General features: G+C 58.5%; 1 protein-coding gene across 3 annotated transcripts; it reads right to left on the bottom strand.

Moving 5' to 3' along the window:
• Positions 1-1,015: 1,015 nt before the first annotated feature.
• Positions 1,016-10,359, bottom strand: SRF (serum response factor). 3 transcript variants are annotated; one of them, XM_090134633.1, is made up of 8 exons: positions 9,880-10,359; positions 9,433-9,699; positions 6,720-6,981; positions 6,254-6,433; positions 4,936-5,055; positions 3,808-4,015; positions 3,356-3,432; positions 1,016-3,081 (listed from the first exon to the last, which is right to left on the bottom strand). In XM_090134633.1, exons 1-8 carry the CDS (start codon positions 10,342-10,344, stop codon positions 2,990-2,992), a joined length of 1,671 nt encoding a protein of 556 aa, XP_089990759.1. In that variant the 5' UTR covers positions 10,345-10,359; the 3' UTR covers positions 1,016-2,989. The 3 variants fall into 3 exon arrangements, with proteins under 3 accessions (XP_089990759.1, XP_031459184.2, XP_031459183.1); XM_031603324.2 differs by having other exon boundaries at positions 3,808-3,999; XM_031603323.2 differs by lacking the exon at positions 6,254-6,433 and having other exon boundaries at positions 3,808-3,999.
• Positions 10,360-12,907: the final 2,548 nt, after the last annotated feature.

Here is a 12,907-nt window from a genome sequence, read left to right as displayed (position 1 = left end):
CCCAGTCCTCCTTCTTGAAGTCAACCTTTGGGCACTTCTCCCACTCACCACCTCAGGCTGCCCAGGGCCCATCCAACCTGCCCTTGGGCACCTCCAGGGATGGGGCACCCACAGCTCTCCAGGAAATTTGTTCCATCGTCCCACTGCCTCTGAGTAAACAATTACCTCCTAACACCTAACCTCAATCTCCCCTCCTTAAAACCATTTTCCCTTGTCCTATCGCTATTAGACCATATAAAAAGGTGCTCTCCCTCCTACTAATAAGGTCTCAAGTACTGGAAGGCTGCAACAAGGTCTCCCCGCAGCCTTCCCTTCTCCAGGCTGAACAAGCCCACCTCCCTCAGCCTTTCTACATAGGAGAGGTGCTTCAGCCCCCTGAGCATCTTTGTGGACCCACTCCAACAGCTCCACGTTCTTGTGCCGGGGAGTTCAGGCCTGGACACAGTGCTCCAAGTGGGGCTTCATGAGGGCAGAGCACAGGGGGACAATCGCTTCCCTGCCCTACCTGACGTTAAAGGCTAAACTGCTGAAAATTTGCTTTCTTATTTGATCCTGAAGCAACTACATGGATGTGCCCAATCTCATTCCTACTCCTGGTACTCATGAAACTGAAGAGGCCATTTGCCTTTATGAGTCCCTTCATCTCCTGTGGAGATAACTACAGAATATTTGCACTGATCAAGGGAAAACAATGTTCCTAACTGCCACAAAACACCATGAAGACTGGCAGCATGTGCACAACCACCCCTATTTCTATTCCCAGCAGCTGACATCCCATGCACGTGCTGCACCTGCAACATCATTGTGCTTACTGGCACACGCATGAGGTGCTGCTAATGCTCTCCATGGAAACACAGCTGTTGCATTAAGAGCTGAGACACTGCTGCTCCTGCACCACCAATGGTCACCACATGCCCTTCGTCCTTTGGTTTCTGCCCATCTCATCCCTATCTATTGACATTGTTTTTTTCCCTAAAGTTTCTCCACCAGCAAAGCACAGACAAGACGCCAGCTCTGTGCACAAAATGATAACATTTATTGAAAGAGTAATTTTTTTTTTTTTCCATACAAAAGAAAGCTCTGTACATAGTACTGTGATTACTTCCACATCCTTCCAGAAACACAACCCTGGAAACTGGAGGGGAAAAAAAATCCCACACACACCTATGCACACACACACCCGCACACATGCACGCACGCACACAACCCTCAAACCAGTAAAATGAATTAAAAATGTCACCACACAATAAATGCCATTTCGTCCCTGATACACGAGTGTTCTTACAAGTCTGCACTTAAATAAAAGACACCATTAGCGTTTAACCAGCGGTTGCCTTTGGGGAGGCAGGGAGGAGATGCCCAGCAGCAGCACTGCCATCACAGCCCTGCAGGGCCAGCACGAGCAAAGCAGAGCAAAGCATGGCCCCGATGACGGCCTCGGGTCAAGGTTAATGCACACCCCAAGCTCTCTGCACAGGTCATGGAAGGAACTCATCCACATCTGTGCACTAAAAAACAGCACAAGCTGAGGCTGTTGAGAGGGAAACTCCAGCCCAGACCCTCAGATGGGAGTTCAGGAGGTGCCACCTGCACTACAGGCAGGGAGAGTGGAGATCGGCTGCTGCCAGCTCCTCATCCCCCAGGGAGGGCTGGGGACAGCCCAGCAGACAGCACAGTTAAACGCTAATGCGGAGGGAACATGTCCAAGGTTACAATACAAACTCAAAAGCAAGGCCCCTTCCTGCCTCCATGCCCACCCACCCCTCTCCCATCCCCCCGTACAAACCCCATGAAAACTGTACAGGAGCCAAACTTTTATTCCTTAAAGTATTACATAAATACTGAGTTTAACACTTAGAAAAATAAAGTCATTTTCTTTTTTTTTTTCTCTCTTTTTTTTTTTTTTCTCTTTTTTCCCCCCCAAGGCTTCTTTTGTCTTTAACTTAAAAAAAGAAGTTACAGTAGCTGCTCCTTTCCCTAAGGATGCAGCAGCTCCTTGCTCGCTCGCTCTCCCTGCAGGGCCAGGGAGCAGCTCCCATGCAGGACCAAGCACACTCCAGTCCTTCTCCCGTGGCCCTGCTGAGGCTCCTCCAGCCCTGGTGCTCCCAGGAGGAGCATGCTGCCCACCAGCAGCTCAGTGCCCCACGGACTCTTCCCTTTGGCACTGGAGTTGCTTCTCCACCTTGCATCAGAAAATTTAGAAAGTGGTGGCTGGAGCTGCAGCAGAGGGATGTGGAAAAGATCCAGTCACGTCCCCCCTTGGGCATATGGAGTCCACAAGTAGCACGAGGGCCGAGATGGGAGCACCGGACTGGGCTGGCAGCAAAGTCCCCCCACCTCCCCCAGAGCCTTGCTGAACTGCTGGGCACCCAGTGAGTGCTGCAGCTGCCAACCCACCAGGCAGCCCAGCAAGGAGGCACTGAGGGCGGAGGCCTTGCTGTAGTGCACGTGAGGAGGCTGGGGCCATACACCAGGCCCAACCAGAGATGCACGTCCAAGTAGGCCGCTTGCTCCCTGCAGAGGCCAGGGAGAGCTGCCGCAGCCAGGACCCATCCCCCCCACAAAGGCACATTGCTGAGGCCTGTGCAGCTCTGCAGGACAGCTCCAGGCCCCAGCCCCACACAAACACCCACAGATGGGGTGAGCACCCCTAAGGGTCCAGGGCTTCCAGACGGGAAAGACCCCCAGGATTTACGTACAGCACGGAGCACACCCTCCCCTCAAGAGACAAGCTTCTTTGGCTGGCGAGAGACGAGCATCCCAACGGCCCCCAGCCCTGCACGGCCTCAGCACAGCTTCTCCTCAGGCGGGTCCTGCAGCCCCTTGCATGCTGTGTGTGTGGGTGGGTGCGTGTGTGTGTGCATGTGTGGATGAAGGAAACGTGAAAAGGCAACAATAAATAACTGGTGCAGTCTGTACGAGAGAGTTGCTGCCAGCCCCAGCATGACAAGCCGGGGACAGCACAAGGCCAGCGGCAGAGGCCTCTCAGTCACTCTTGGCGTTGTGCGAGGTGTCCAAGTTGACCACCTGCAGCTCCGTCAGGCTGCTGCCACTGCTGCTCTGCTGCCCAATGACAGCCATCTAGAGAGAGAAGGGAGGAGCTGAGGGACAGCATGCCCTTAAGACTGCTTCCACCAGCAAGCCAGCATCCCTCACCCAAGGAGGGCAAGAGCTCATTGCCCATGTGTAGGTGGCACAAACAGCTCCCTCAGCTCTCGAAGACCTGAGGACTGGTCCTACTCAAGTGCCCAGGCCCATAAAGGATGTCCAGGCAGAGCAGGACCAGCACCGCCCCAGAGGATAAGCCCCCAGAGGATAGCCCCCACCACATCTGCAGGCACCACTCTGCACCTACCTGGTGAAGCTGGACAGCTGAGACTGGGATCTGAACGGTGCCTGATGGGGCTGTCAGGAACACCTGGGGGACGCCACCTGTCACAGAGGCAATGACACATATGACATCATTTTCCAGATGCTGGGAGGCCAGCATAAGCCTTTGAGCCACATCCTGCATGCGTGCCTTCATACTGTTTTGGCCCCTCATGCACCTACATGTCCTCTCCCAGTCTTCCTGGCCCCCCCTGACCTGCCACTTCTTGCCCCATTTCCACGCTCCTCACACCAGCAACTCTTACCCTCTGCCCCAGAAAATGGCTCAAGGAATCCTTTACATAGGAGAGGAGCTGGTTCTAAAAAGCACAGACCCTTGCTGGATCTTTTCAACAGATATGATGGCTTAGAATCAATACGTAGCAGAAAACACATGCAAAAACAAGAGCCCCCAGAGAAGCACCAACCCAGACTTACCCTGATCCTGGACCTGGCTGTGGGACACCTGCATTGCTGAAGGTGCCTGCGAGAAAGCATTGAGGACTGCAAGTCCACCATCCGCAAGGCCAGAGGTGGGCGCGTACATCACCGCGTGCGGGCTGGGGTACATCATGTGGCCACCCACGGTGGTTGGCACAGACGACGTCATGATGGTCGCTGGGAGGGTCACTGGCAGTAGGACAAACTACATGTGAGCCACACCGCAGGAGCCTGCCACACTTGCACACTTGCTCAGCCACACACCCTCAGCCCCCACACATGCTAGCAGCAGACACATGGAGGTACCACTGTTCTCCCAAGAAACTCAGGGAACAAGCAAGAGTGTTTTGATCAGTGAGAACTGAGGGCAAGGCAGCCTTATAGCCAAGTATCTCAAGACTGAACTCAAACCATGGCACAGGTTTCCTGATGAAGCTAATTATGTTGTTGAACTGGATTCAATCTGCATCCAGGCACTCTTTTTTTTGTAGCAAAAAAAAGGTGTCCTCTGTACATTCGAAGTCTCAAGAACATGCAAACCAATGCGTTGTGCAAGGGGCAATGCTGGATCAATAAGAAACCACCTGAAAACTAGGGAGAACCTGGCAACATGCTCCAGTTCCATGTTGCAGGATAAGGATGAGAGGTGATGACCTGAAGTTGCACCAGGGTAGGTTCAGGTTATGTCTTAGTAAACATTTCTTCTCTGAAGGAGCAGTGAGGCAGTGGCACAGCTGCCCATGGAGTGATGGTGTCACCATCCCTGGAGGTGTCCCAGAGCCATGGGGTTGTGGCACTGAGGGACTTGGTTGGTAGGCATTATGGGGATAGCTTGATGGTTGGACTTGAAGACCTTAAGGGTCTCTTCCATCCTTAATGAGTCTATGAAAGAGCAAGTAACGCACCAAGAGAGGCTCTGAAATACACTGAGGTACTCTGCACAGCAGCACCTACCTAGAAGCAGCACAGCACGGGAGCTGGTAACAGGGATAAATAAATCTGGGGAACTGTCAGCATGGTTGGGATAGCTGGACTGAATGATGCTGGGCCAGGAGCAGGGGTGAGTCAGTATCAACAGTGGTTAGGAAGGAAGAGAGAATGCAGTTATCATAACATCCCTATTACCTGTTCCACTGGGAGAGGTCTGAGTAAGGTCAGTGCTGCTGTCACTGGAGGGAGACGTTTGCTGTGGTGCCTGGTGCACCTGGATCGCCTGAACAGGGACTTGCTGAGCCATGGTGCCACCTGGGGAGAGAAGGGAGCCTTCAGTCTGTCAGCCTTCATCCCTCTCTGGCCACACAAAGCTCCATCACATGGCCCATCTCATTGCAGGCACAAAAGGGCCAAGGAGGGGTTGGCTGGCCTGCAGGGCTCTGGAGGGAAAAGGAAATGCCACAGCAGCTTCTGTCCAGCATCCAGGTATAGTTCAGGGATGTCAGTGGGCCTCATTACCATTCCTGGCTCCAGAAGGACACAACACAGAAGATGCTGGGAGGAGAGGGCCCAGCACAGCCCATTGCTCAAGCAGCCCCACAAAGCCAGGCTCACAGCATTAAGCAGAACAGCAAGAGCCCACCTTCCAGCAGGGTCTTCACCCTCCGGAGCCCAGCATCGTTCTCTGCAGGGCACTCAGGAACAGCCACCCCAAAGACACTGCAGTGCCTTGCACAGGAACAAGAGCACAGCTGCCCCAACACACAGCCCAGAGCTGCACGGGCACAGCCACACAGCCTCTGGGCCAGCCTGCTCACCACACGGCTCTCAGCATGGCTATGCAGACACTGAGCAGGACACAAAGCTCCCCCTCAGGCTCACGTTTTGCCTCCAGAAGGAACAGCAAGTGATGCCAGACAGAAACCCCAGGTTGGGCATCTCCCCACACAATGCACCAGAAGCCACAGGTTGGTTATCTCCCTACGCAATGCACCAGAAACACACAGAATATTGATTATTCTCTTAGCTCCTCCAGACCAGAAGGGAAATCTGGTCCCCTTGCGTGGGCCCGCAGTAGCTGTAAGAGGCCATCACTTAGCAGCATGGAAACAAGCAAGCACAACACAAGAATACTGTCTCGCCCTCAGTGCTGGTACCAAGGAGACGGTACCCCGGCCCTAGCACAGCACTCAGAGAGCCCTCCACTTGGCACAATAAGAGATTCCTGCCAAGGACAATGCCTACACAGCAACACCTCTGCCTCTTTCATCACCAATCTTCTGCACTGTGGCTCAGCAGCCAACTACAGGTCTAAGCATGACAGCTGCTCAGAGTCAAACACTAGCACTCAAAACCACATCCACAGGGCATCTCAGACCATAGTCTCCCTCCTTCCATCACTCCCACCAGCTCCCAGCTGGGGTCAGCTCCCTGAGCAAGGACGGCGCCCCTGCAGGAGACTCCATTTGCCCCCCAATCTAAAATGAACGGAGCAGAAGCAAGTGCTGACCTGTCAGCGACACGATCTGCCCTCCAGCTCTGGCAGGGAAGTGGAAGACCGTGTGCTGCGCCTGATGTAGCTGTCCAGCTGTACCCGCGACCGCCTGGCCCTGCTGGCTGGAAAGAGCCAGCGAGTGCGGCTGTAAATGAGGGAGAGGGATGGCAGGGGTCCCCAGAGACAGGGAAGCACCTGCCAAAAGGAGGGAGAAAAAAAGGCTTCATCACCATCAGCTCTTTTTGCTCTCTCCAGGCTTCTCAGTGCTGCCCTGGGGTACCCCTGCTCAGTTCCCTGCCACCACACCCTTCCCAGCAGCAGGGCCCTAGAAGAACTGTCACCGCTTGAGCAAAGCGTCCCAGCCATCATCATCCTAAAGCAGCAACCACTGCTTCCACCTGTAGCCAGGCCTCCCATTCTCAACATGTTTTGAGTGCAGACAGACAGATGTACACAGCGCTCAGCACTGAGTAGCACTGACCTGACATGAGGGTGAAGCCGGTGGGTATCTGCATGAGGCCCCCGGATGTCACTGCACTGGCTCCAGTAGTCTTCAGCACTGTCCCGTTGGCACTGGTGACGGCACTGGGGCTGATGCTGGCAGACACTGGCGCCAGGTAATTCGTGATGGGGAACGAGGGGCCGCTGCTGACCTGCATGGAGGACGAGGTGGTAGGCGCCGTCTGGATGGTGGACGTTGTCCCGGGCAGGTTGGTGACAGTGAAGGTTGGTTTCAGCACATCCTGGGGAATGAGAAAGGTGACAGCTCAGGCTCTGCGGGCTGTACGCCCGTGCTGCCAAGGAAGGGTTAAGACGGGCACGCTTGCAGCCCTCCCGCAGCACGGCGGGCCCAGCGCTCCCACGTGCTGCGCCTTGTTCCCGGCTTGTCAGGCTGCCAGCAACCAGGAATTCACAGCTCTGCGAACAGCTAAAAAAGGGAAGGCAGCCCATTTTAGACAGGGGGGAGCCAATCCTGGGCACTCGGCCCTGCCCCAGGGCCCGTCGAGGGAGGAGAGCAGAGCCCCTCTGCCTTGGCACTGCAGTCCCCCCACGTCCAAATTAGAAGAGGCACGTGATTACGGCGCGGCGCCCAGCGCAGGCACTTTCCATTAGCTCAGCCACAGCCCCCCGCAACGTGGGAGCCACAGGCACACTCCCACCTGGGCCATGAAGCCCACTTGGTTGTGTGAGCCACAGCAGAGTGGGCTCACTTCCAGCTGGAACAGCCCAGCTCCCTCATCCCCACGCACAGCTCTGCACGCCCCAGGGCCTGTAACATCTCCACGCTACATCCCCTGGAGCATGGGAAAGGCAGTCTGAGAGATGCACACAGAGCACCCCAGGACTCCCTTAGAACATGAGAGCAAACCATGGTACAAACAGAAAAGCAAAGGGGCTCCAACCACACACACCCAACTCTGTCCTCCCCAGCCTGCCATCTCCAATGTGCCACTCCTAGGCTGCAATGACAGCACAGAGAACTGGGACAGTCTTCAGGGTTGGACACCCACTCCTCCCACCTGCCTGGGATGCTCCTGAGCCCCTGGGCACCTTGACCCACCCCAGCACCCCACTGAGCCCAGTCTGCATGCAGGAGCCAAGCCATGAGCCACTCTCAGCAAGGGTACCACAGGTTCAGGACAGTCCTGTAGGTTCTGGCCCAGGTGCTACACAAGAAGGATTTCATCCTGCACTCCAGTACTGCTTTGCACTCCAGGTGGGGCAAAAAGCCCCATCTTTCCTCCACAAAAGCTCCTATTCCAATTCTGATCTTCCTCCAAACAGGGCACTGGGTCCTTTGGTGGATGGCCCAGATCAGCACACAACAGCTCTGCTGGGAGGCTGGAGCTGTCCCAAGAGCACAGCATCCCCCTGTCCTTGCTGCCATCCCAGCTGCGCTCCAGGGCAGGCTCTGGAGCTTGGCACAGCAGGAGGACCTCGCAGCTGCTGCTGGCTGCATGGCTCCTCACGCTGCTGCTGCAGCCAAACACCAGCAGGTCCTGTCTGTACAGGGAGCAGCTCTCAGAGCATCAGCAGGGCTGTGCCTGGAGCCTAAGTCAAAGGGCACCAAGCTGGGCTGGCACCAGAGAGAAGCAGGTTCAGAACTCTGCACAGTGACCACGCCACGAGAACACGTTTCCTTTGGGGCCACCTGGCAGCATTTCCAGCGGAAACCTTAAAGGACTCTGTGTGAACAAGCCCTGCACCAGGGACAAGTCAGTGGCACGCGCAGCCCTTCCTGCCCCACGCCTGCTGGGAAGGGCTGGCAGAGCTCCCATCAAGCACCCAAGGGAGTCACGCCAGCCTGGGGCAGCTGGGTTCCCATCAATGGGAAGCCTTCCAGGGCCCAGCCCTGGTTCAGGGGCACCCAGCCCACAGCACCTTATTCCCATCACACTTCCTCTGGGATCCCTAGCAAATATTTTGTCCTCAGTGGTATTTATGGGGCTGAGCAGCACACATAGAGGGAGAGCAGAAATCCCTTCCTCAAGTACCCAGCAGCACCACGACCAGAGGTGATGTGGGATGCAAACACGCATGAGGATCCCCAAGGCACCAAGCTAGGTTTGTGCTCAGTCTTTAGGGTTACACCAACAGCATAGGGTTCTCAAGCACCCTCACTGGGTTCTGTTGCACACTGAGTAGCCTCCACAGGGCAAGGCTGGGATACATACATGCACAGGACAAAGCTAGCTGGAGGAGCAGAATGTCGCTGTTCATCCTGCTGGAACGGGTACAGCAGAGCTCATGGCGCCCAAGTGGACCCAGGGAGCCGCAGCACAGCCCTGGCTCTGTGCACATCTCTGAGCATCTGTGTGCTCAACCACTGGAGCCCCTCGAGGAGCTGCATCAGGGCACATCGAGCTGCCCTGCCCCGGGGCTTCCCAGAAGCAGGCCACCAGGCAGAGAGCAGGAACACTCGGTCCGGCCAAGTGTTTCCATTCCCCATGTCCTCCCTGCCCCCTTCCAAAACAGCACCAAAGCAAGAGACAGCTGCAGCTTATAAGGAATGTGAGGGGCCCTGCCAGGGACTCTGGCGAGGGAAACCAGGCCTTATAAGGCCATGGAGGCAGAATCAAATTTTTATCAATGAGTGCGAGCGCATGGAGACGCCCGGGGAGAGATAACAGCGCCCAGAGGCGGCCGGGGGCCGAGCGGCGCGGGAGGGAGCCCAGCCCCCAGCGGGGCCTCACCTTGGTCTCCCCGCTGCTGTCCGACTCGGACACCTGGTAGGTGAGGTCGGTCTCCTCGAAGCCCGTGGCACTCATGCGCTGGTCGGTGGTGGGGTCGGAGCGCGGCGGCGAGTCGGGGGAGTTGAGGCACGTCTGGATGAGCGCCTTGCCCGTCTCGCTGGTGATCATGGGCTGCAGCTTGCGGGTGGCGAAGGTGTACACATGGCCCGTCTCGCTGGCCACCAGCAGCAACACCTGGGTGCCCGTCAGCGTCGACAGCTCGTAGGCCTGCGGGGCGGCACGGGGCGTCACGGCCGCGCGGGGACCCGTCCGTGGGGGATGCTGCGGGCGGGCGGGCGCTCCCTCCTCCCCGCGCCCCGCTCCGCTCCCCCCCCCCGGCCCCGCGCTCCCCCGCATCCGCCCCCCGCCCCGCGCTTCCGGGCCGCTCCCGGTGCCCCGGGGCCGCACCTTCTTCATGATGCCGGTCTTCCTCTTGCTGAAGGTGGTGTAGCGCCGCAGCTTGTTGTCGATGAACTCCATCTTGATCTTCACCCGGCCCCGCGTCTTCTTGCCGGGCTTGGCGCCGCTCACCGCCCCGCCACCCGCTCCGCCGCTCCCGAACGCCGCCGTGGCCGCCGCCGCTCCTCCCGCCGCGGGCACCGCCACCGCCGCCGCCGCAGCCGCCGCCGCCGCCTCGGCCAGGCCGCGCTTGAGGCCGCGCCGCTCTCCGCCCAGCTCCTCCTCCTCCGCCGACTCCGAGTCGCCCTCGCTGCCGCTGTACAGCGCCTCCCGCTCCAGCCGGGCCCCGGGCGGCCCCGCCGCCGCCCCGCCGCCGCCGTTCGCCCCGCGCGGCACCGGCGAGCGGCCCAGCCCCGCGCCGCGGGCCAGCGCGGCGGCGGCGCCGTTCCCGGCCCCGGCCTGGCTCGGCAACATCGCGGCGGGTCGCGTCGGGCCGGGCCGGGTCAGGCCGGCCCCGCCATGGCCCCGCTCCGCGCTCACGGCCCCGCTCCGCCGCCCCCGCCGCGCCGCGCCGCCCCCATATAAAGCGATACAATGTTGCCTTTTATGGAGAAGCCGCTCCTTATATGGGGCGAGCCGGCGCCCCGTCGGGAGGCGCCGCGCTATTGGCCGCCGGCAGCCCGGCGCCGCCGCCCATTGGCCGCCGCCCGGCGGCCGATTTGCATACGTTCCGACCGCTTGCGCGTCACCCGCGGATTGAAACATGCACGGAGCTCTTAAAGGGGCCGCGCGCAGCATGGACGGGGCGGGCTGCGCGGGGTGGGAGAGAGGGGAATGCGCTTCTCATCGCCCCCCCCCCGCCTTCCCTGCCCCCGTACCGAGGAGTTACTGTCCTCGGAGGGACCGCAGAGCGAGGCCAAGCCTCCAACTACACGCTTTGCAGAGCACTTCCCTTCCTCCGCTCAGAGTCAGGGAGAGCCATTGAGGCAGAGGGAGGCTCTAGGCCACACGAGCATACACACAGGGTGCCAAAACACTGTACCAGCAAAGGGCTCTGCAGGACAGCATACAGCCACCTCTGCCACCCCGGGAGGAGGGATGGGAGCTAGCTGCCTCCATGCAGGACATCCAGCTGGATGCTCAGACAGCTGCAGGAGCTCATCTAGTCCATCCCCAGCCCAGCCACAGGGCTGCCATGCTGCCCGCAGGCCTTGTGGCACAGGGGTCTCTGCGCTCACCCCCAGCCCTCACAGCCGCCTGCCCCTCTCTGGGTACAGCCTCCTCCGGAGCAGTGTGGCAGCCGAAACAAACACCCCCCCTTGGCTTCCCCCCAGCCGTGCTCCTCCAGTGAGCACACATGCCATTTATAGCTCCCACAGGGCGCTGGGGCTCACATGCTTCCCATCACATGCCCTGGCTGCCCTGCCCCGGGGCCCAACGCTGGCCACACCTGGTACAGGTGGCCCAAGAAGGGCTGCTGCTCCTCTGTACCATTATGTGGCAGACAGGTTCCCTGCCCAGCACGGGTGTGCAGACACCACATGCACCAGGACTGGGGTTTCCTTCACACCACTCTTCAGGCCTGGAGCTCTTGGGCTGAGGGGTGAGCCCCTCAGAGGCCTCAACCCTGGTCTTGGGGATGTGCTCAGAGACATCTGCGCTGCGGGTGGGTTGGGGTGGCAATAGCAGCCCCCTCCTTGGCCTCTCTAATTGGGAATGACAGGGAGACACAAATCAGGCAAAGCCCTCCATAGCAGACCCACAGTACCTGACAAGAGCAGGGTAAGCCAGGTGCTGGGTACAGTCCTCCTACAGCTGCTTGCGTACCCACCAGGAGATAGGCTCAGAGCCAGGCTGGATAAGAGAGCTACCACATGTGCTGGCAGCCAAGCTAAATCAGCAGTACCTACACAGTAGACCAAAGGAAGCCTAGCAGCCTTGCTTGAGCTTAAGTGCACCTCCTGGGCCACTCCCCTGGGTGGGAGGTCCCAGGTGAGGCTGCTTTGAGCAATTTGGCCCCACTGGTTCCCCACAGGGTCTTAACATACCCACCCAAGCACCACGGGGCAGCAGAAGAAAGCTGAGAGAACAGAACAGTGGGGTGGGCCTGTGCCCCATGGCACTGCCCATGGATCTCTGGGCATGCAGGGGCTGAGGGCAGCTGGGGAACATTGCAGCAATAACAGCTCTCAAGGGCACATGGAGACTGAGGGCTCGGAGATCCTCATGCTGCAGGCAGTTGGTAGCTGGGACAACGTGTGCCTGTTGCTTGCACCTCATTCTGTGCCATACATGTTTGGGGTTGGGGCTGTTAGGAGGCCCCTTGCTTCTCTCCAGCCCTGGGTATAGCAGGCTGTCTTCCTTTCCCAAGGCTCTATGTTCCTTCCATTTGGGTTTGGGCAATGGGACCCCATCCCTGTCAGCTGTCCAAGTCCTCTCCTCCAGCAGGGGCTGGAGTGGGATGCTCCAACAGCCCACTCCCCCATGCCGTGTTTAGCTAGGGCCCTATTTGTTCAGCCCTCTGTTTCCAATTAGTTTGGCCAACATCTGCCTTGTCCCCGAGGATACAGAGCTTTTTCATGACATCACTCCCAAAAATACACAACCCCAGCCCCCAATCTTTCTGCACCCTCTGGGTCTGGATTTTGTCCTAGCTCTGGTGCCTTCCCATACACACGTGGTGGGCAGGCACTGGAGCCCTCACAGTGTATCGGGGTGAGGCTGAGCACCCTATTCTGACATTGCTTCCCATAGCTCCAACTGCTCGTGTCTTAACAGGGCAGCCAGGCAGGATGCACACCAAAGGAGTGCTCAATGGGTCTGACATGCAGGCTCTGCTGTGATCCACCGGAGAGGGCACCAAGGGGGAAGTAAGGGCACATCCTGAGCCCTCCAGCCACAACGGCTCCTGCTGATGTGCTCAGTGCCAGCAGCTGCAGTCAGGCCATTTGGAGGAGCTGTGGAGGCAGCAAGGGGTCGGGGTGCTGACTGCCAGACTCCCTCAGCTGGCCGCAGCCACACCTCAGCTCCCCAGGGG

Source organism: Phasianus colchicus, chromosome 2, assembly GCF_987193195.1.
Source record: "Phasianus colchicus chromosome 2, bPhaCol1.hap1.1, whole genome shotgun sequence".
Taxonomy (NCBI): domain Eukaryota; kingdom Metazoa; phylum Chordata; class Aves; order Galliformes; family Phasianidae; genus Phasianus; species Phasianus colchicus.
The sequence above is the reverse complement of the archived record's forward strand: the minus strand, read 5'-3'. Positions and strand labels throughout refer to the sequence as shown.